Genomic DNA, 23,046 nt, shown 5'->3' with positions numbered 1-23,046 from the left:
TCTTTCTTTTTTAAAAAATTTATTTTTTATTGAAGTATAGTTGATTTACAATGTTACACCAATGCATTTTCTTTACCCATTTCATAATCAGGTAGGTTACTTACACTTTCTAGCTTAGATGGCCAAAGTCCAATTATTCTCTACAATTAGCCAATTCATTTAAACCCTGGTAATCATTCTAAACCCAAGCCAGTCTGGCCACAAGCCCCACCCCACCCCCCTTTTTTTTGGTCATGCCACATGGCATGCATTATCTTACTTCCCCAACCAGGGACTGAACTCCTACCCCCTGCAGTGGAAGTTCAGAGTCTTAACCACTGGACCACCAGGGAAGTCCCGACAAGCCCTTTTCTGTTAACCACAAGGTCTACTTTAGAGAGGTTGTACCTGGATGACAATAGCACACCAATTACAAGATACTCGTTCTTTTGGAGTCAATTTTGATCACAGGACCTGAAAAATCACTGCTTGGTATCAGTAGATCAGTTGGAAACTGGATTATGTACTGCACATTAATAAACTATTTGTTCGGTCTGAAAGAAAACGCATAAACTGACAAAACAAAAAAGAGACAAAGGGACGTATTTCTTATGAAAGCATAAAAGAGTAAAATTGAAAGGGAGAAATGCGGAAAAACTAAGGGCTTTTGGACAATCAACTCCACGAGCTACCAAAAAAATAGAAAGTGGACCACTTAAAAATATATATATTGTGTATGTATTTTCTTCAAGCATCTTAGAAAGAGAAATGCAAAAATTTCCTCATCAGTTCCAAGTTCAACACAGTACAAAGCAAAGAAACTTTTATTACTATACCCACACAATTAATGATTAAGTGTCTTGAAGTCTACCCTGGTAGCTTAAGACAATGAAGTATTAGTTTCCATAGAAAACCTGTTTTAACTTTCTAATCCTATTCAAAGAATAAAAGGGAGGGGAAAAACTCAGTATGTGCTTATCACCGCCACTTCATTTCAAATGCCATTTTTGTCCTTGGGTGAATGTACATAACACTAAGCCATGATCCAGCAACAGTTTTCTATTTGGTTTAACTAGTATCATTTAAAGAGCATAATACAGGATAATGCTTTAACACCTATATCTTATCTGAGACAAATTTAACTTTAAGATCACGTGACAAGTAATGTACAAATATTCGTTAAGAACTTACCACTCTGTCAATCATCTTACAGTGTCCACATTACATAGCAATATTTATAACCAGAAACTGCAGTGACTGATAAGTAGATACATTATTTAGTTTGTTAACCTCTACCTGAAAACATGCTTTTTTCATTAAAAAACAAAACCCGAAAAACATAAATCTCGATTTATATGGTTTTACAATCAGGTCTTACTGAAGCAGCAGAGACTTCATTTCCTTTCTTGCAGACAATATGCAGGAAGAAGAACCCACAAAGAGCATGCTGGCAATCTGACATATTGTACTATCTGGACTACAAATAAGTCCTGAAATTCATTTGAAGAATGTCAAGGAGTTACGAGAGAGATTATGTAGTGGCCTTGATTTTTATTTTTCTTTACCTAGAATTCTACAAATTCTAAAATTTATCAATTGATGTATCTTTTAAATAAACAGCACCAGTCTTGCCCATTGATACAATTAAAATTTGACTTTCTCAGTTCTTAGTTCACAAGTTTATTATGAAAAACACTGCAGTGCTCTTGTGCAGTAACATCGTCTTACAGGAGGGAGGAAAAAAAAACAGTTCTGTTCAAAACAACTCACCAGGATCTGACAGTAACAAAGAACAACATGAGGCTGAGATTTGAGAAGGGGAAAAAAACTGAGTGCAGACAAATCATACAATTAAATTAAACAGTATCCCTGAAAATAAACAAAACGATTTCAAAACTCACAAGTAGAGGGGAGGCCTTGGTACTTAATTTTAAAAATGTTCATTAAGCTCCAATGATTGTTTGCTGCTATTCTTATCTACAGTCATGCTGAGTAAAGCTATAGCTAAATGGAAGTTAAATTGTATTCACGAGGTGTTAATGTTTACATCTTATTATCTGCAGTCTCTCAGAGAAAGCAAAGTAACTACAAATAGCGCTATGCCAGAAACTGGTTTCTTGACCAACAATGTCGCTTCAGCATGCAATGAACTGGTTCATTCTAAAGTGGTCATGGCTGTTGATGACAAGAGGCTTTGTATTTTTATATGGCACGTCTTTTTGGTCCGTGTGAAAACAAGTTTTTTGAATGTTAACTATTCTCTGACACTTTGTGGAGTTACTGTTGCTCTTCCCATTTCCGTTAGGTCAATATATGGTTCATGGCAATACTGTACAAGTTTAAAATTTCGTTACAGGAAGTAGTCTGGGGTACGACGAGTAACATGTGGCTCGCCTCTGCGAGGTGCTGGGTCAAACTGCAAGCTGAAAAACAAGACATATTTGTTGTTCATACTCCAAGACATCAATGTACTGACAATTAAAATCAAGAATATTAGTCTTTGACTCTACACATTTTTTTAATAGTTTGTTTTTTTAAAAACTGAAGTATAATTGACTTACAGCACTGCTTTAGTTCCAAAAGTACAACAGTGTTTTGAAATTTCTATACATTTCTATACATTAATTCTATACATTAATTCTATACAATTCTATACATTTCTATACATTAATTATATGATCTAGATAAGTCTAGTTACCACCTGTCACCATACAGTTATTACAATATTACTATATTCCCCATGTTGTACATTTCATCCCCGTGCAGATTTTTACACATTTTCCCCCCATCCAATAACTTAATGTATTAAGAGAACCCTAATCATGCATTTAATAAGGGTCTTCTGGCTGCACGCCTCCTCAAAGAACCAAGGCAACTTCAGCTAGAGGATATGCTTCTGTATATCTGTAGTTCCTTCTAAGACCATTTGAAAGAAGGATTCTACTAAATAAATAAAGTTTAAAGAGCCTAAGGTACTGTTATCTATTATCTCATCCTCAGGATATATTTTATTAACTCTACAATAAAAACATGGATTTAAAAGTTAAATCCCTAATAATTCATATTAGGATCTAGGTTTCTGTTGATGTGTTTCAAAGGAAACTTAAAAAAATCCAATTGGAATCTGGATTTAGCATAAGCTCTTGAACTGTTCAACTTCACATTAAAACTAATATATTCAAGTAATGGTAACCAACGACTCAAGTGTATATACTTACAAAGAGTATTTTAGAGTATCATCAAGTTCCATGATTGCAGCTTGGTTACCGCAACGATAACAATAGTTTGGAGCACTGAAAATCGTTACTACATTTCGGTCATGGCACCAGTTATATCCCTACAAGGAAAAGAACAGAAAATAATCCCCTATTTTACTCCCTTATTTACACAACTAAATGTGACTTCTCTCAAGAGGGGAAAAAAATATCTCCCCTTCTGCCCAAAAGGCTTTTTAAAAAGTATTGCTTTGTTTCTGGATGATTCAATAATTTTCTGTACTCCACACAACTTTTTTTTTTCTTTTTGCTGTGCCGTGCAGCTTGTGGGATCTCAGATCTCAGTTCCCCGACCAGGGAATGAACCCAGGCCATGGCAGTGAAAGCACCGAATCCTAACCACTAGACCACCAGGGAACACTCCTTCTGCCCAACTTAAAAAAGAACCAAACGTATTTATTTTTTCCCAAAACTATAAAAGTTGTCTACTATAAAAAGAAAATCCCTAAAAAAAATCACCGATCAGAAAAGGATAAGCTACTTCTTATATACCCGACTTTCAGTAAATAACAGCATTTCTTCAGCCTCTCTTATTGCAGTAGCCCTAAACATGATACAAGAATGAGTATATGGCCATTCCTTGTAGAGGCAGACACATACTCCTGGAGACCAGAACCTTATTAATTCTGTCCTCAGTCAGTACAGGTATTACCTGTACTGCCCAAGGTATAAAGGAGAGGCGCCTCTAGGAACTCCAGCCTCATTGTCTCAAAGCCCATCTGAACGCATGAGTTACTTTTCAAGTATTAATCACAAATTTCTTTCCCTATCTCTAGCAAAGTCAGACTTTATTGATAATCACAATACAGCTGTATTAGTATTAATCTAAATAGGACCTTAATTTTATAAGTATGCTAATCAATGTCCTATGCTAAGAATTTAGCCCATTTCCCTTTAGCTTCTTCTTTCAAATCACCTGTAATCCTATCATCCAAAGGACCACTTAAACATTTTGGTGCATTTCTTCCCAAACTCTCTTCCATACATACACATGTTAAATACATGAAATAAAACTGAGACCATAAAATATTATTTTTCACTCTCCCCCATCTTACTTTCCCAGCCTTAAACCCCAAGCACTACTCAGTCATTAAGAATTCTCTGAAAACATTTTACCTATGAATTTCATTTGGATCAAAAGTTTGAGATTTTAATTCTAGTGTGCATCTACTGAAAAGGCTAAGGCTATAATGGCAAATTCATCAGAAGAATACATGGCATGTTCTCACTATATCATATAATTTAAAATTTCCTAAGATCTTCCTTCATTAAGTTTACTTAAAAATCAAATCAAAGAACAGAACATACCTCCATCACCAGCTGATGAGCTCTAGACACCAACGTGAGGCCATTGGCATGATTAAATGTCTCAGAAATATCTTGCCCAAAGGTGTAACCAGCTCCTCGAGGAGATATACCCCAACCTCCACGGTCATCTGGATCTGACCATAGCAAGTCACACATTGGACCCTAAAAAGCAAGTTATATTTTAGATTGCCTTTTGCAAAATTGGTTAAAATATATGATCTGAGTAATTCACCAGAAGCAGCACCTACTACGTCACTTTTTGAATGGTGCTGGCTGAAAATGGTAAAAGGTTTTGCAGATAGAGTCAAATAAATAAACTACTTCCAGGTGTCTTTAAGAGGCAGAGCCTACATCAATGAGTCCCAACAGCAACAACCCCTAACTAATTAATCTGCCTAGTGTATGCAAATTTCAATGTTAGGCAGTAGAGTTTAGTAACTAAGGGAGAAGCTCTTAAGACAACCAACACCTAGGTCCTAAACCCAGTCCCAGAGCTGTTGTGATCTTGGTAGGTTTCTTAACCTTAGCTTCTTAAGAATGGGGTCAACAACAGTGCTCATACCACATGATCATTTTTGAGAATTAAACAAGAAAATACATAAAATGAACTAAGTTACAATTAAATATTTCCTCTAAAAAGTTTTTTGAAAAGATTTTATTACCAAAAATAAGGGCAATACCTCATGGGGAACTTCTTGTAGGCGATCAAGTGCTCTGATGTGATCCAGTGTATCTATGGATGGTGAGAGGCCACCATGTAGACAGAAGATCTGAAAAGAGTGGTTTACAACATTACCCTCATTTAAAATAAACTACAAACATTGTGGACTAAGCTGCAGGCTGTAGCCCACATCACTCGGCCCTGTTGGTGTTTCTGTGTTCTGCCAGAACCAGGCTTGTTTCTGCAGATCTTTCTTTCTTGCCTCCCACTCTAAACTATGGAATACACTCCCTTTCTTCCTGATAAACCATCCCTACTGCACCCAAACCCCAATCAGCTCTTCTAAAAACATTTCTCTGACCTTACCCTCCATCATAGACAATTATCTTCCTTCTCACAGAATTTTCTTGCAGTTTCTTCTGTGCACTGCTGCTCTACTGGGACCAGTAAATAGCTAATTACATCTCCCCGACATGTCCAGAAACAGCCCAAAAGGATGGACGGGCTACATTTTCCATCCCCCTGTGGTCCCAACATATAGTTCAGTGCCCCTCACAAAGACTGCACTTCATAGAAGAATCCCAAAGGGATGTGAGGATGGAAAAACAAGTTACTGGCACCTAAATGTAAGAAAGCAGATTCTTGAAAATAATCACCAATGTAAGTTTCAAGAAGACCTACATACCTGCCCATCCACCAAGGCAGTGAGAGGAAGATAGTCAAAAAGATCTGTAAAATATTTCCAAACATTTGCATTTCCATACTTCCGTAAACACTCATCATAGAAACCATATACTTGTGTGATCTGTCTGCTCTCATGATTTCCTCGAAGAATGGTGATGCGTTCACGGTAACGAACCTGAAACAACAAATGTGAAATCATGAACGGCTGGCTCCTTCAAAAACCAAATAAAAATCCAGCAAACATTCTACAGGGAAACAGAATTCCAACTTTGCTGGAAAAAACATCCCACACCCCTACATCACACAAAAGTGAAATCACACCTACAGATCATTTATCCCATGGGGTATCTGCCAACCCCATTTCAACTAAAATCAAACTCTCACTACCACTAACTTTATCCCACGCATAGTCACCAGCTGCAAAACTCCATCCATGAGTTTTTTTTATTACATTATACAACCACCATTGCAATCCAGTTTTAGAACCGTTCCATTAACCCAAAAAGATCCCTCGTGCCTGTCTGCAATCACTCCCGACTCCCACTCTCAGCAACTACCGATACTTTGTCTCTTGAGATTTGCTTTCTCTAGAAATTTCATATAAATGGAATCAATACAATATGTAGTTTTTTTGTGTGTCTGGCTTCTTTCACTTAGCGGAATATTTTTTAGACTCATCTGTGAATGGATCAGTGGTTTGTCTCATTTTACTGCTCTGCACAGTATTCCATTGTATGGCTATACCATATATAGCCATATTTTGGTTTTTTATTCACCAGCAGACTGAACATTTGGATTGTCTGCAGTTTTGGGCTATTATGCATAATGTTCTTATGATCATACCACATATAAGAAGTTTCTGTACGCATATATGCTTTCATTTTTCTCGGAGAGATTCCTAAGTTTCTAATCTCTCCAACAAACTCACTAACATACGGTATTACTAGCCTTATTGATGAAAGCCATTCTAATGGGCCTGATTCTGACTTTAATTTGCATTTCCCTGATGACTAAGCTTTGAGCATCTTTTCATGTGCTTAATGACCATTCATATATCTTCTTGGGTGAAACATCTATTCAAATATTTTGTCCACTTAAAACTTATGTCTTCTTATAGGTTTTAAAAATATATATATGAATACAAGTACTTTTTCCTTAGTGATGTCTTTTGAAGAACAAAAAATCAATTTTTATGAAGTCCAATTTATCAGTTTTTTAATGGCTTGTGTTTTTGGTATCATATCTAAGACATCTTTGCCAAACCCAAGGTTACAAAGATTTTCTATGTTTTATTTTAGAAGTTTCACAGTTTTAGCACTCATATTTAGATCTATGACTGACGTTGATCCATTTGTAAGGTATGAGGTAGCTAAGTTCATTTTTTGCATATGGATGCCCAACTGTTCCAGCACTATTTGCTTAAGTTTCCTTTCCCCTGTATTAAGTCTGCTAGGGCTACCATATGAGGTACCACAGAATGGAAGGCTTAAAGAACAGAAATTTATTTCCTCACAGTTCTAGAGGCTAGAAGTCCAAGATCAAGATCAAGGTGTCAGCAGGGTTGGTTCCTTCTGAAGGCCTCTCTTCTTTGGCTAGATAACGGCCATCTTCTCCATGTGTCTTCTCATCTTCCCTCTGTATGTGTCCTAATCTCTTCTTATAAGGACACCAGTCATATTGGATTAGGGGTCACCTGTATGACCTCATTTTACCTTAATTACCTCTTTAAAGGCCCTACCTCCAATACAGTCACATTCTGAGGTACTGGGAGTTAGGACTGCAACATATGAATTTGGGGAAGGGGTGGTGGTGGCACAATTCAGCGCATAACACAAACATGAACTCTTAAAGGTAGCATATTTATTCCTCCTCTGAGCACTGGGATTCATCCTGGGCTTTAAGTGCAGGTTAGCTTGCAAGGCTACTTTCATGGCATCTAGAGTCACTGCAGAAACTTTCCATCATTTAATTCAACTCCTTCAATTTACAGATGCAGAACATAATGACCTCCAAAAATGTTTTGTAGCACTTTACATGATTCAGACCTGTAGCTTCATGAACACTTACACTTTGTTAATTGCCTAAACTTCAGCTCTTGCCAAAACCACATCTCACTGCTTCTCCAGTACTAGAAGACGCTGGCAGCTATCTTACCATTCTACATATTCTTTAAAATAAAATCATCTCCCCAAAAGTAAAGTCAAATAATTTCTTTTAAGGGAGAAAGGTCATCTCAAAAAAGCTTTTTACCATTTTGTGTTTCACCTTCAGATCTCTGTATATTTCCCAAAGCTACAACTGGTATAAAACAACATGCTTTCTTTAATTATCATTTCTATTGTTCTAGATTATGTCATGTTTAATGGCTGCAAACTATTCCATTGAGGTAAGCCATAATTTAGAAATTCACTTACCATTAGATATTTATATCAATTCTTTCTGACATTTAAGATGCTACAATTTATGTTTTCATGTAAGTAAAGCTCTTTTCCTCTTAAACTTCTTCCTCTGTACAATTTTAATTATATGATTACTGTGTCAACGGATATAAACATGCCAATATTTGAAATATTTTGCTCCTTTAAAATACTTCAAAAATACCTAGAAAGGTAATTATATTACCTCTCATATCCCAAATTACTGAACTAAAATTTCTATTTAATCAGCCTTCTAGCATTTTTAAATCATGAGGCATTTTCTTCCTTAGAAAATAACCTTCTTGTTTTTATTCTGTACCATTCCCTCATTCAGAATGAAGATAGACCTATGATTTATTAAGTCCCAAACCTGAATATCTAAATTCCTAAATGTGGGGATTTATTCTAAAAGCTAACACGCAGATGGAGAAAACCACAAATCACTGGGTAAAAAAGGACATTCAAGAGGACTGCCATACCCAGTTCAAAATGCTCAAACATAAAATTGAAATTACCTTAAGAGCTACAAGCAGAGTAACTGTTTCAACTGAGTAATATCCTCTGTCAACATAATCTCCCATAAACAAGTAATTTGTATCTGGTGATTTGCCACCAATTCTAAACAGTTCCATGAGATCATGAAATTGCCCATGCACATCTCCGCAGACAGTGACTGGACATCGAACTTCTTGCACATTGGATTCTTTTGTCAGAATTTCTTTAGCCTACAGATAGAGAAAAATAAACCAAGACATTTCACATTAAAAAACATTAACAAAGATATGTTTAATTACACATAAGATATGTTTAAGTTACCCTTAATATAGCTTTAAAGGGGCAGACTCAGCATAAGATGAAACTGCAGATAATTACGATCCCATTAAAATAAGGGGGCAAGGATGCCTGGAACCTATCCACCAGCTGTCTCACCTCTGATACCTAGAAAAAAAAAAATGTATCAAGATACATAGTCCCATTCCTCTCATCAGTATCATGAGTTTTAGATCTATCGGTTGCCATCTAAGTGCTAAAGAGATCATGATTAGCAGCCATATACAATAAATGAAAATGAAGCAAGACATTCAGGTACCTAGTTCCTGAGCTTTAGAGTTCTAACTACAATGCACTCTAGGATTCCAGGCTACGAGGAGAGGTTTCTTAGTCCTACTTTAAAAAAAAGACTTTTGGAAGACATTAAAATTTTGTCTGTATTTTGGGTTTTTTATCCTCTTTATATCAAAACATAAACTTCTCATTTTACAACTGTGACTATTCAATATACATGGTTTTTAGCTGCTTTCAGAAAACCGTTTGGCATCCTATGCATTCCCCCATGTAACCACAAATTCAAACATCACTTTTAAGAGCAACATAATATTCCACTCAGTAGAAACTCTTTTATTCATTTCAACACACATTTATTGATCATTTATTGTATGCCAAAAACTGTGAAGAGAACTGGGAGATAATCATTCATTTGCTCAACCATGAGTGATACTCTGTGCCAGGCCCTGTGCTAGCCCCTGGAGGTATAGTGAACAAGATAAAGATAGATCATTCCCACACCAGGGCTGGGGAGGGGGTATAGGGGAACGACCACAAACAAGTAATCAAGTAACAAAGTACAGACTGTATTAAGTGCCATGGAAGAAAGGGAGAGAGTAACTGGTGGAGGCCACTTTTTAAGATATCACAACAAACAAGACAGCCCATAAACACACACAGTGGAGCAGGAGAGGCAGACAATAAATAAAAGATCATTACAAAAGAAAGGGCCAAGTGCTAAGACATGCTAGAGTAAGCAGCAGTGTTCCGGGCTCACAAAAACTGAGAGCTATGAAAACTGCCTGAGGTGCAAATAATGGGCGGGAGCTACAGAAATGGGATGGGAATAGGAAACTGGAGGACATCAAACAGCGGCAGATGCAATCATGCGTATAAAGTCCAAGGAGTTAAGCAGAAAAGGTTAACATGGCTAAAGCATAGCACGCAAGAGTAGAGAAGAGAGCAGACCGGGGTGGGGTCAGGTTGACAAACTACCCTGGTTTTTAGCACTGATAGTCCTGCTTCCCAGGAAACGCCTCAGTTGTACCCAGGCAAACCATGATGACAGTTGGTCACCCAGCTAGGAAATGTAGGAGGAGAATGGAGCATGGATATGGACTGAAAACAAGTCTAATCAAAGTAGTATTAAAACAAAGATCCACTGGCAGAAAATTTGATTAGTGAATTAAGGATTTCAGAGGTAGGGCTGTGGATATGGATATCTGAGGTGTAGTAGAGCTTAAAGGCCACCCACCAGTATTCAGGGACCAACCCACCGACAAGTCTTGCCTAGTCTCCTTCCAAAACATCTCAATCCATATGCTTCTATCTTTTTTGCCAATATCCTGGTCCAAGACACCATCAACTAACCTGGATTACTGTGCTAGCCTCCACAAAAAACTCCGTTTCTAGTCTTCCTGCCTCCAATTTAATTTCCACGCAACAATCAAAGTGACAGTTTAAAAAATTATCACCAGATTCATTTTATCCACCATTGTCTACACAGCACCTCGCTAGAACAATGCCCCACACGCTTAATATATATTTTGAGGGAATCAAGAACTTAAACTGAGACAGGTCATCTTTAGGGAGAGCCATGGATGTCTGCCAGGACAACAGCATAAGTACAAACCTGGAAAGTGGTACCAAGTTCTCTGGAGAATGAAGAAATAGCAGGTAATAACCGTAAGGAAAAATGTCCAGGTATCTAGGTAGAGGACAGAAGCCTGAAAAACACAGGGAATTTTATCCTCAAATAGAAGGATGCAGAACCCATCCACCTGGGAGGGCTACTAGAGAAGGTACAAGACTTCCTCAGGGAGAGTCAGTTAAGCCAAGAAGGTAAAAGTAATTTGTTCTGAGAATGGGTTTAAAGTGTTTTACTTCATATACCCAATCAACATTTATTGAGCATCTTCTATTTGGGATCAGCAGTATGGAATGGTGTCCCAGAATGTACAGTGGGAGGCTGGGTCAAGGGAAAGCAACACACTGCAATATGCGGGTGAAAATATCATAAGAGAATTGTTGCTAATGAGCCATTGCTCATTACATTTTGAGTGACAACCAAGGATGTCAAGGACTGGTTTTAAGGTAGTGGTATGCAACCTTAGCGGCACATTAAAAAATGACCTGGGAAGCTCTTTAAAAATATCCAGATGCCCAAACTACTCCTCTCCCAATTAAGTCAGAATCTTTGTCTGTGGGATCCAAGCGTCAATAATTTTTTTAAGTCTCCCCTCCCTACCCTATACTAGTGCTTTCTTAGGTGCTGCCAAGTTTAAGAACCACTATTTTCAAGTCTCCAAACATTTTGGGAAGCCTATTTCAGGACATTTACCAACCACTGACATCACAAAGTTAGTTATTAATTTCATCTAACATTTTTAAATTTAGAAAAAATTTCCACTGTGTTTCAAAAAGAGATATTTCTTAAGAAATACATATAATCCATCTCTCTACAGTAATTCCAACTTCCCAATTTATTATTACTAAAAAGTGGAAGTTCACTAGGCATATTCCATTACTAAACCTGTTTGGAATTAATACCAGGACTGATGTTTTCAGCACCTAGTGCATACTAATGAAAACAGCTATGAATGAAATGATAGGTCCTACTTAAAAGAAATTTGCAGGACTCCCCTGGTGGCTCAGCGGTTAAGAATCCACCTGTCAATACAGGGGACACGGGTTCGAGCTCTGGTCCAGGAAGATCCCACATGCCGTGGAGCAACTAAGCCTGTGCTCCACAACGAGAAGCCCCCGCAATGAGAAGCCCACGCACCGCAACCAAGAGTAGCCCCCGCTCGCCACAACTAGAGAGAGCCCACACGCAGCAACAAAGACCCAACACAGCCAAAAGTAAAAATAAAATAAATAAGTTTATTAAAAAAATTTTTTTTTAAAAACGTACTTTTGGGGGGTTTGTCTCAACTTATCAGCTCTCAGATGATCACTACACAAAATACACTAGTCCCAGAACACCACAACAAAGAAGACTGTAGACGTCCTTATTAAAGATTATTCTAGTCAGGAAAACTAATCATAGCATAGCTTCTCTCAGACATCTCTTTTTCTATCACAGGAGTCAGGCCTTATAAATCCCAGAAGCACCTAATAGAACCCCCCGCTATGGGTCACCCAATGGGACCTCTAATGAGTCACCTTTAGTGCCTCCAGGCCTTCACCAACCATCAGTTTCAAAGATAGCTATACAACTTCAAATCTCTGGTTTAATACTCAAAGTAAATGGTACAACCAGACTCTCAAGGTAACTTAGTTAACATTAGAGACTAAAAAATTTTTAATAACTACCTTTTCACTCTCTGGTATTCTGACTCCCATAATTTAAAGCCTCATGTCACCTGAACCATGCAGAGAAGCAAAAGTAACACACACACCTCAAACTTTTGTTTCCCCTAAAACATTTTTCAGGGACTTCAAATGTCTCAGCTAATATAATTCATATTTGAAAAAAGAATTAAGATCAAGTTTTAAGAAACAGTGTAACTAGCACCGTACTGATTTATTTATTGGAACCCTACTGAAATTCAGTCAAATGATACAGACTGAAATGAATGAATTCAAGGGAAGAACCTTCCTAGAACAAGGTTAAAACTGGAACAAGCAATTCCATTAATGAGAGCTTATCACAAGTAACTGTGGAAAGTTAAAAATTTTTACACCTTCCTGAAATTTAAAAATTTAGATTCACCCAAAGACCAGCAACCTTCAGGAGCATTAATTTATTATTAACATCCTCTCAGCATTCTGAGTTCGGATTCAGAAATCTCACTCTATTTTCAACCTCCTATAAAAACATCAGGTAATAAGGCCAATGACCTGTAGACTTAAGTAAGTCTTAGATATGGACCATACCTAACCACCATAATAACATGAAATTACAAACAAATCAGATTTAAAACAGACCAAAAGACCAACAGATCATCCAATCCAAGATTTTTCAAGGAAGACAAGTAAAAGAAAAAAACATGAACCAACAACAGATTTACCAACCACTTATATATATCTATTAATTTCCTTAAGGATATACAACATTGATATCATTCCTACATAACTTACACAGTAGAAAAAGCCACGCAATGCATTTATGCATTTTTAATTATTAAAAGAAAAACAAAACGTATTTATGCATTTTTATTAAATCAAGGAACCATTTTAAAATACAAAATGATTACAAGGTAAAAATTCTTTGTGTAAAATGACTGGAAAACAATAAAGTCTTAACAGATTGTTTATTTCAGCGGTGAGACTGTAAGAATGCTTTCTCAATTCTGCCACACCAGCAAAAACTATTCTCATTTCTTTGTATTCCCTTACAGTTTACAACTGGTCAACATCTCATTCTGTGTCCTAAATTTTCATATTCACTGACCCAATTTCCTATAGCATTACAGTGATCATTGTAAACCACTATATAATATGCTCCTGAACAGATCTACACACGTATTACTGTTTATTTGAATTATTTTCTTTCAGGAAAATTTCAATTGTGGGATTACAGAGCAAAACAATATTAACAATTTTTGTTCCCTATGTACCACTGGACCTATGCCTAACTTGCGCAGTAATAAATTTAAGACTGTATCCATTCTCAGCTATTTCAGATATAAAGTGTTATCTTCTAATTTAACTGGAACTTTTAATTTCAGGGTTTGAACTTTTTATTCCATGTTTATACAGTATCAGTTATTTCTCCTCTTGTATAACGTGTCCACACACATTCTTTGAGTATTCATAGGGAGCCAAATGTTCTTAGATATTTTTCTATTAAAAATCTGATTACTAATTATAATGTTCATTAGAACTCTAGTTAAGTAAATTTAACATTTCATACTCTAATCCCAGTTGAATACATCTTCTACCAATAGAGCCATAAAGACATAAGAGATGAGAAACAAAAAACAAAAAAAAGCAATAATTAATCTTTGAATTTTACTTCTCAGTTCAAGTAAAAACTGAAGACATTTGAAAACTTTTTTAAAAAGCAAAATAATTGGGACTTCCCTGGCAGTCCAAGAGTTAAGACTCCGTGCTTCCACTTCAGGGGGCACAGGTTCGATCCCTGGTCAGGGAACTAAGATCCCACATGCCGCATGGCACAGCCAAAAAATATAAAATACCTGTAGGGTCAAGCAACCATGACACACATCCTGATCAGGCATAGAAAAATATTTTTTAAAATAAAATAAAAAGCAAAATAATTAAATTTGCAAGCAAGAATCAAGCTTTTCAATATCCTAAGAGAATTTCATTTTGCTTCATACTGCTTTTATGAATCAATGGTAGGTTTCTTTGATTTTCATAACTGTGGAAAAAAAATTTAAGGTTCATGATAAATTAAGTGTATGTGGCTAGATTTTTATTTTGGTGTGATACATAGGGTAGGACATATTACTAGCCCTGGAAGCAAATGAATCTTTAGTTAATTGTCTTCAACTATCAAATCTTTCTTCATACCACTTGTCTTTCATTAATTATACTGATCAGATGCCTCTAATATTTTATGAAATATTTGTCTTCTTTGATTAAAATCTGTATGATTATAATACTTTCAAAGTATCATAACCCTTCACATAATGTTCTGCAAACAAGTATCTACTATTTGGTTTAGGGCCTAATGGAAAGAAAAGGTCAGGGATGAGGGATAATTCTAAATTTATATTAAGAGAAAATATGTAAGGTGATGTTTTCCCATCTGTTTCTGTAAAACAACCATCTTCACCTCTGACCAAAATGAATGACTGCTTTCTTTAAAGCTGTGTGTCTCACGTGCAACAGACTGGCCTCCATCTTTACCAACGAACATACCCATGTGCATGAATTAAACAGTCTCAATCATTCCTGCATAGGGAAAAAATGTTAATCTACTGAACTGAGAAATGTTGCTATATACACAGTTGTTTAAAAATTTTCACCATAACAATCCATGTTGAATGAGATTCAACCACTCTGGGTCTCAGTCTCCTCCCTCATCTGTGAAAGGTGACTTGGCCTAGAGGATCTTTGAGGTTTTTTTCATTACTAAAATTCTACACATCCTAAAGCACTTCACTTAAGCCTTTTTAATGAAAATCAAAGCCACCCAACAGAGATAGCAGGCATTACTGCTAGTTTACAGATGATGGGTACCAGAGAAACACAATTAACTTGATCACCACTAGCACAAAAATTCTAAAATCTTTCCTATCTGGAGTTTACTACAAGTTCAACCTCCTGACTAATCCAAAACCCTGCTACTAGAGCAAAACAACTAACAGATCCCTACAATTATACTATTTAGACAAAGCTCAACAAATAGTGAAAATAGTACATATAAAGGAAGCATAATAAATTTTGCTTGAATGGACTTCCCTGGTGGCGCAGTGATTAAGAACCTGCCTGCCAAGGCAGGGGACACGGGGTCAAGCCCTGGTCTGGGAAGATCCCACATGCCACAGAGCAACTAAGCCCATGCGCCACAACTACCGAGCCTGTGCTCTAGAGCCCGCGAGCCACAACTACTGAAGCCCATGTGCCTAGAGCCCATGCTCCACAACAAGAGAAGCCACCGCAATGAGAAGCCCGTGACCCGCAACGAGAAGCCCGCACGCCGCAATGAAGAGTAGCCCCTGCTCGCCGCAACTAGAGAAAGCCCGTGCGCAGCAACGAAGACCCAACACAGCCAAAGAGAAATAAATAAAAAATAAATTTAGGGCTTCCCTGGTGGCACAGTGGTTGAGAGTCCACCTGCCGATGCAGGGGACACGGGTTCGTGCCCCGGTCCGGGAAGATCCCACATGCCGTGGAGCGGCTGGGCCCGTGAGCCATGGCCGCTAAGCCTGCGCGTCCAGAGCCTGTGCTCCGCAATGGGAGAGGCCACAACAGTGAGAAGCCCGCGTACCGCAAAAATAAATAAATTTATATATATAAAAAAATTTTGGTTGAATGTATTCCAAAAACAAATGCACACTGTCACAGTTAATAATAATACTGACACTCCATAACCTGTGTGAACTACACTTTGCATGACTATCTAGGTAATGTTTGTCTTCCAGGTGCACTCTAGAACAAAGGTTCTCAACCTTCTTTCAGGCCCCTCAACAACAGAAAGGTAAAAATTCCCATTGGTGGTAGTAACTAAATGACTAAGGCAGAGGTGGGGACAGGGTGTGCCAGAGTGACTGGCCAGCTGGTCATGTACAGTTTAGAAAACACCCAGATGCAGTACATACGTCTCTGTCACTGCTTTGTCTATCCATTCCAAACCACAATACCAATATATCAGTGGCAATAGCAACCTTGTATTGTGAAGAAATTAAGCTGTTAATCCCAGACTGCTCTTCACAGTTTTTCCAGACCCCACCCCCACCCCCAGCCATTTACTGGCAACCAGACCTCTCTCTGTCAGCCTCTTCTACAACTTCTGCTCCAGAAGCTGAAAGAAAACCTATTTTAAACAACAAACAAAATCTTTCCCCTTCCCAGTTCTAGTCCATTTCAGATCTCACTTGTGTAGGAGAGGGCAGGTTGAGGGTTTTTTCAGAAAAGGATGGTAATGTGAAATGCGTAAGGAAAAAGGTGAAAATAAGAGAAACAGGTCAAAGTATAAAGAAAACGGTAAGGGGTGGGGGGTGGTTCTATGCCTCACATAACTTTTCCTACCTCTCCTCAGCGCCCTCAAAAAAGACCCCTCTCTGGGACTTCTCTGGTGGCGCAGTGGTTAAGAATTCACCTGCCACTGCAGGGGACACGAGTTCGAGCCCTCGTCTGGGAAGATCCCACATACCGCGGAGTAACTAAGCCTGTGAGTGCGCCCCAACTACTGAAGCCCGCGCGTCCAAAGCTCATGCTCTGCAACAAGAGAAGCCACCACAATGAGAAGCCCGCGCACCACAACAAAGAGTAGCCCCCACTCGCTGCAACTAGAGAAAGCCCACGTGTAGCAGCAAAGACCCAACGCAGCCAAAAATAAATAAATAAATTTACAAAAACAAAGAAACAAAAAACACCAACCCTCTCTACCATGCGTCAACCCAAACCCAATGTCTCCTGGTTTTCCTAGTTTATCTCCTCCAAACTAAACAAGCAATACTCCACAGGTAACTGACAAACCTGACTTACAATGTGATAGGGAAAAAAAGAACACCAAACTACTGTTAACTCAAATGCTGTCCCAGTGCCCATCATTCTTTCTATAGCATGAGTTTCACCTTAGTCCTACTGCCCATATTTGCAGACACAGAACTCTTGGCTCTGATAGAGAAAACAAAGACAGAATGGGACAGGGGGTGGGGGGAACTTGTGTGTCTGAAGAGAAGAACTGTTCACCTTTTTGGTGTTTCCTCATTAAGTCAACTCAAAACCAACTGCACTACCGCTTCATGCCTGGGAGATCACAGAATACACACAGGCAAACAGCCTTGACTGTGGAAGCTATGAGGATAAAAAGAAAGGCATTTTAACAAGCTTAATGAAAAATTTAAATATCAGTTACATTTTATTAGAGTATTTTAGAGCTTGGTCTCTGGATCATGATTTACACTATCTGAGAATACATAGAAAATTAACTGGGGTTTTCATCTCACTAATCTTATCTGCGAGGCAAATGCAGTTAGCCACGTCCAAATTGAAAAATAATTAGTTTCCTCCTCCAGGAGAGAGTGGGACAACAGTATGTGACATGAATAGGAAGCTTTAAAGAACAAAAATTATGCTTTCTTTTACAGAGCTGTTAATTCTACAATTCAGTCTGGCCCCAATTCATCTGTGTCTTCATTATTAACACTACCTCAGAAAAGAGAAGGGGGCTGTGAAGCAAGACTAAAACATTGGGCTTACAAACCATAAACCTAGGCAATCTCAATTTAGCCCCTGTAGTCAAGTCACTTTATCTTTCTGAGCTGTGGTTTCCATCTCTAACTGAGGATAACTGTCTCATAAACCTGTTAAGAGAACTGTGTATGTGAAAGTATGATGACAACAATATTCTGTATCATGCTCCCCCCACAACTGCTTGTTCTCAATATTCAAATTACCTTTATGGAAATAAGCCAAACCACCTTTTAAATTAAACACACATACAGACTCACAAAAATATATTACCCATTTCATATAGGAATTTAACCTTGGCCAAGTACTTGCAGGTCATCCAACTAGCAGGAAGACTCATGCTGCATTTTATTTATAGTGCTTGTACAGCAATGGAAAACAGCATACCTAGGTAAAGAACTCCTTTGGAAAAAAAAACCTGGCTATCAAACAAGATTCTCCACAAGTTTGGTAAGACAAGAAAGCACAAAGCCAAAAATCATACCTAAATGAAACCACTGCTGAACATAACAAAAGACTGTTTACTATAGTTAAAGCAAAAGCAAGCTGATACTATTTACTTCTTCCAATAGGTAGATGGAAACATACCAGTCCAGTTATACAGGTGTAGTAAATGACTACAGACCTGTGACTATAGGCAAAACTGCTTCACTCACAGCAAATTTTTAAACAACCAACAAATTATGATCCCCAAAATGACAAGGTATATCGCACACACAACAACCCTGTCTTTGATATAGACCTTCATCACATCTTGGGGGAAAAAAAGCTTAACTAATTAATAACATAAAAACCATATTCACCCTTGTCTATAAACACACTTTCCTTCTTATAATCAAAAAATAATCAACTATTATCAAATAGCTATCTCCACCAAGTATCATTTCTTTAAAAGGAACAAAAGAAAGGAAAAAAACCTATTATACTAATGAGAACTTTTGCTTCACTAAAAAGATTTGTACAAAAGATGTTTCAAAGTCATGCACCCTATCTTATCCCATAAACCTAAAGAGCTGCCTTCAAATTAACTTAGTCTGGAAGGTTAATAATGCTCCAAAAGTTGGAATACTTACAAGTTAAAAAGTTTGAAGGCTGTGTGATAGCCCCCCAAAAGGATTCATGTTTTAGAAATCTAGCTTCAAATATTTTCTCCCTTTTTTTGGCTCTAAGAATTAAAATCTTGACACAGTAGATGAGCAAGGGAGATTTAAGCATAAATTGATTAACCTCACTACATCTTAGTTTTACAAACAGGTGGCAAACAACGACCATTTACCAGATGGATCAAGCTTCAGCCACCCCACTGTAACTCCAGTATTATCTTCTATTGTCTCTGACACAAACCCTCTACTTCTGTGTTCCATCTACTACTGACTTCCAACTAGATTCAGGCTCCTTGAGAATAAGCATGATTGCTTTTCATTCATCTCATAAAAGTAAGCAATCTTGGATATCCAGTAAGCATTCAACATTTAAACACAGAGTACTAATTTAAAATGGAACTGTATAATCTAAGATTAGAAGGAAACTTGGAACATCTATTTTAATTTTAGTTTATAGACAGGAAAATGTGGACCAAGTGAAGTGGTTGCCTCAAGGTCAATCACAATTAGTTAGTGGCAGAAAGAGGACTAGTGTCCCGTTCTAACTCACAGTCCAGTGGTCTTCCAATTACATCACTGCTCTCTTGCGATGTTTTCTACACAAATGACTACTCATCTAGCCAACTACTGACTCAAAGTCTTATACAGAGTAAAAACTCAACCTTAAAAGTCATTAAAATCATCACTTATAGTACCTAGAAACTAAGACCTAACACTATACATTAAATAATTTTTAAAAGCCTATTTCTAAACCTTTAAAACAAATATTATCCTCATTTGATGGAAGCAAATTAAGGATCAAGAAGCAACAAAAGACTACAATGCTACCATTAAAATTCAGCTCCAAGAGATTATGTGCCACCTCATCAACTAATAGGAGAGTTTTGTCGAAGCAAGGGATAAATAAATCTGAGTTAGACTCACTTAAATTGCAATTATTCACAGAACAGTTTCTGAAAAAGCCGGTTTTAGGGGCATATACATCAAACTCATGAACATAATTTTCACATCAAGCCACAAACAAGTCAGCATAATTGCTTTCTAATAATTCTTCACTAATACAAAATGCTAATATGATATTCCACAATTCTGTGGAACTAAAAAGAAATGCTGCAAAGTTAATTTTGAAAAGGTAAATTGAAACATTCATGGTGGAGCTCATCATTTTCTCTACTTAGGAAACTGAATTATAAGACAAACCCAACAGGCTATCTGTTTCCCCAACTCCTTGGAAAAAAACAAATCAGAAATAGGTAATTTAAAACGGCCTTACTAAAATAGACTACAACATTCCATTTTCAACACCTGTGAGATAAATTATTTAAACCTAAGCACAATATCTGGGATACTGTAAAAGCTCAATCGACAGCTATTCTTATCATTACTACCACTATTTAAAGTCACAAATATACAAACAACTTTTCCAAGGAAAAGCCAGGATACAAAATTTGCTCTTACAGTTTGTTGCTCGTTTTAAAAAGAAATGGCAAAATGCCAAGTACGTTAGACTTAGAGAAGCGTTTCACACTACCCAATTTGAGTCGGCATATAAATAATAAACCGACACTTGATTTCCAATCCCAAAGCTACTTATGTAGTATGACTCACCAAATTCTCCATTCTTCCAACTACGAAAAATAAGTTATACTCCTCCCTATGACTACCACCATGACATTCGTAGAAACTAGGTTAGAAATTGATTCTAACATTCTTTAAAAACACGCTTCAAATAAGTCTCTGGAAAAGATATCTCGGTGAATTTAACACAAACCACCCAAGATAGTGCTAAAGCTGTGTGACCATTAGAGAGGTCCTAGATCTGGTCTACAAGGGCCGTTCGGGGAGCTTCTGGACAGCTTTGGACCTAAGAATTAGGTCTGAGTACAAGTAAAAAGCCTCTTACTCACCTGAGTCCCAGGCCCCACTCCCAGGCCATAGAACTCAAGTCCTCTTACCCACATCTCAAAACCGTCCCCAACCCTGACCCACAGGGTCTCCGCTCCCCACAGCCACCTCGCCCCGCGCCAAGACCGCGAAGCTCTGAAGCCCCGGAGTTGGGGCAACGGCGCCATTTTAGGCGGCGGTGGTAACGACAACCAATCCCTGCGCGGGAGGCAGAGGGCGCCGGGTCGCCCGGGAGCCGCCGCCGGGCCGCGCCGGGCGCCGGTCTGGGAGGCTCGGGGGGCCGGGGCCTCCGCCATGTTGCACCCTCCCCATGGCCGCCTTCTTCTTTGCGGGCTCGGCCCGCCGCGGCTTCCGCATCCGAGGTGCAGCTCACCTTCTCGCAGAGGCTCTTGACCTGGGACTCGGAGAGCTGCTTGCACTCGTTCAGCTGCTCGACCCACTGGTCCAGCTCCTTGGTGAACACCTTCTCGTCCATGATGCCACCCGCCCGAAACGGCTGCCGCTCCGCGCTCCTCCCGCGCCGCCGCCCGCACACGGGCCACACACACACGCCGCCGCCGGTTCCCGGGGTACTTGTGCGGGTACTGGCGGTTGCTCGGCACTAGCGCTGGCCCGCTGGCTCTCCCCTCCGTACTCGGCCACCGGCCGCGGCCGTCCTCCGCTCACTCTAGCCCCAAAGCTCTGCTCTCTGTAATGGCGGCCGCCGGCGTGGTGACGTCACGCCCGGCGTCAGGAGGCGGCGGGGTAGATGGGCCGGGACCAGAGCTGCGCAACTGCAGCGCCAGCCCGGATCAGCCGCCAGACTGGAGTGCTAGGGGCCGAGGCGCAGGCGCAACGTAGCAGGCTGGTAACAGACACCTTAGCCTTCAGGGCGTTGTCCTCCAGAAGGGAGAGGCCGAGGGGGAAGGGAAGACCGAGACCGAGCAGGGGGCTAGGCTTGCAGCTGGGAAGTAGGCTAATCCCAGAGCAGTACTTCCTGCGCTGCTGAGGCGCGGACGTGGCGCAGGCGCAGTCGGGGTGGGAGGGTGGCTCCTTGCTGCTGGAGACTTTTTCTCTAAGGCGATACGCTTCGGCTCTTCACGTGGCGACTGAAATCAAATCACGGAAATTAGAAATGCGACCCCATGCCTCCTCCGTGATACAACACTGGAATTGCGTGGGATTCCTGCATCTTGGGGGCAAGAACGGGCGCCGAGTGATAGCCTGGTTGGAGTGGCCACCTTCGCCTCCGGGCGCGGCCGGCACCTTGTAATTAGGTCACTCGTAGGCGGAGGAGGGTGTACCTGTCGGGGGAGGGCCGCGCAGTGCACCTGACTCCCCCGGCACACACCTGTCCCCAGGCCTAGATGTCTCTTCCGGCGCGATGGCTGGGGCCTCGTAGCTCTCCTGGCTTCCGCACGCCCTGCGCAGCCTCACCCCTTGTACCCAAGGTGTGCGCCTTCCTCCTACTCCGGTTCCTCCTGGGGAGAAACGCTCTCCTCCCCCAACCCCTGCCCACTCGGGCCTACTTTCTCAAGGGAAGGCCGCAAGGAGATAGATGCACCCGTCCTGCCCGGGACCCGGTCGTTAGAAGCGGCAGTGGTCCGCGCTTTAAATAAAGCTCGGATACCCTAGGATCGGACCTCTGTCTGGCTGTGAATCTCTTTGAGATTTGTGAACTGTTTTCACATTTCGTCGTCCTTCCCTTCACAGAAATATTTGGCTCCGTAGAGTGCCAACTATGTGCTAGATCCATGACTAGGAGACAGAAGGGTCATCCAAACAGACACGGTACCCTACCCTGGTGGAGCTTGTATTCTCCCAACGGTACTTCCTAGGATGGTCTGCGGATATGTAGG

At 39.6% G+C, this 23,046-nt stretch overlaps 1 protein-coding gene across 1 annotated transcript; it reads right to left on the bottom strand.

Annotated features, from left to right (window-relative positions):
* Nucleotides 1–778: 778 nt before the first annotated feature.
* On the bottom strand, nt 779–22,058 carry PPP2CA (protein phosphatase 2 catalytic subunit alpha). The gene is made up of 7 exons (XM_027097524.1): nt 21,582–22,058; nt 8,840–9,049; nt 5,909–6,082; nt 5,243–5,332; nt 4,563–4,724; nt 3,198–3,316; nt 779–2,402 (listed from the first exon to the last, which is right to left on the bottom strand). Exons 1-7 carry the CDS (start codon nt 21,681–21,683, stop codon nt 2,330–2,332), a joined length of 930 nt encoding a protein of 309 aa, XP_026953325.1. The 5' UTR covers nt 21,684–22,058; the 3' UTR covers nt 779–2,329.
* Between the last annotated feature and the right edge of the window lie 988 nt (nt 22,059–23,046).

Source organism: Aethalodelphis obliquidens, unplaced genomic scaffold (assembly GCF_003676395.1).
Source record: "Aethalodelphis obliquidens isolate GAN/ISIS:26980383/991018 unplaced genomic scaffold, ASM367639v1 scaffold4, whole genome shotgun sequence".
NCBI lineage: Eukaryota > Metazoa > Chordata > Mammalia > Artiodactyla > Delphinidae > Aethalodelphis > Aethalodelphis obliquidens.
This window is presented reverse-complemented; position numbering and strand designations above follow the sequence as displayed.

Coding starts and splice junctions, on each gene's coding strand:
- PPP2CA (XM_027097524.1), bottom strand. CDS start 21,683: ATGGACGAGAAGGTGTTCACCAAGGAGCTGGACCAGTGGGTCGAGCAG. Junction 6,083..8,839: donor CTCTGCTTGTAGCTCTTAAG/GTAATTTCAATT, acceptor TTGTTGTTTCAG/GTTCGTTACCGTGAACGCAT. Junction 2,403..3,197: donor GATACTCTAAAATACTCTTT/GTAAGTATATAC, acceptor CTTGTTTTTCAG/CTTGCAGTTTGACCCAGCAC.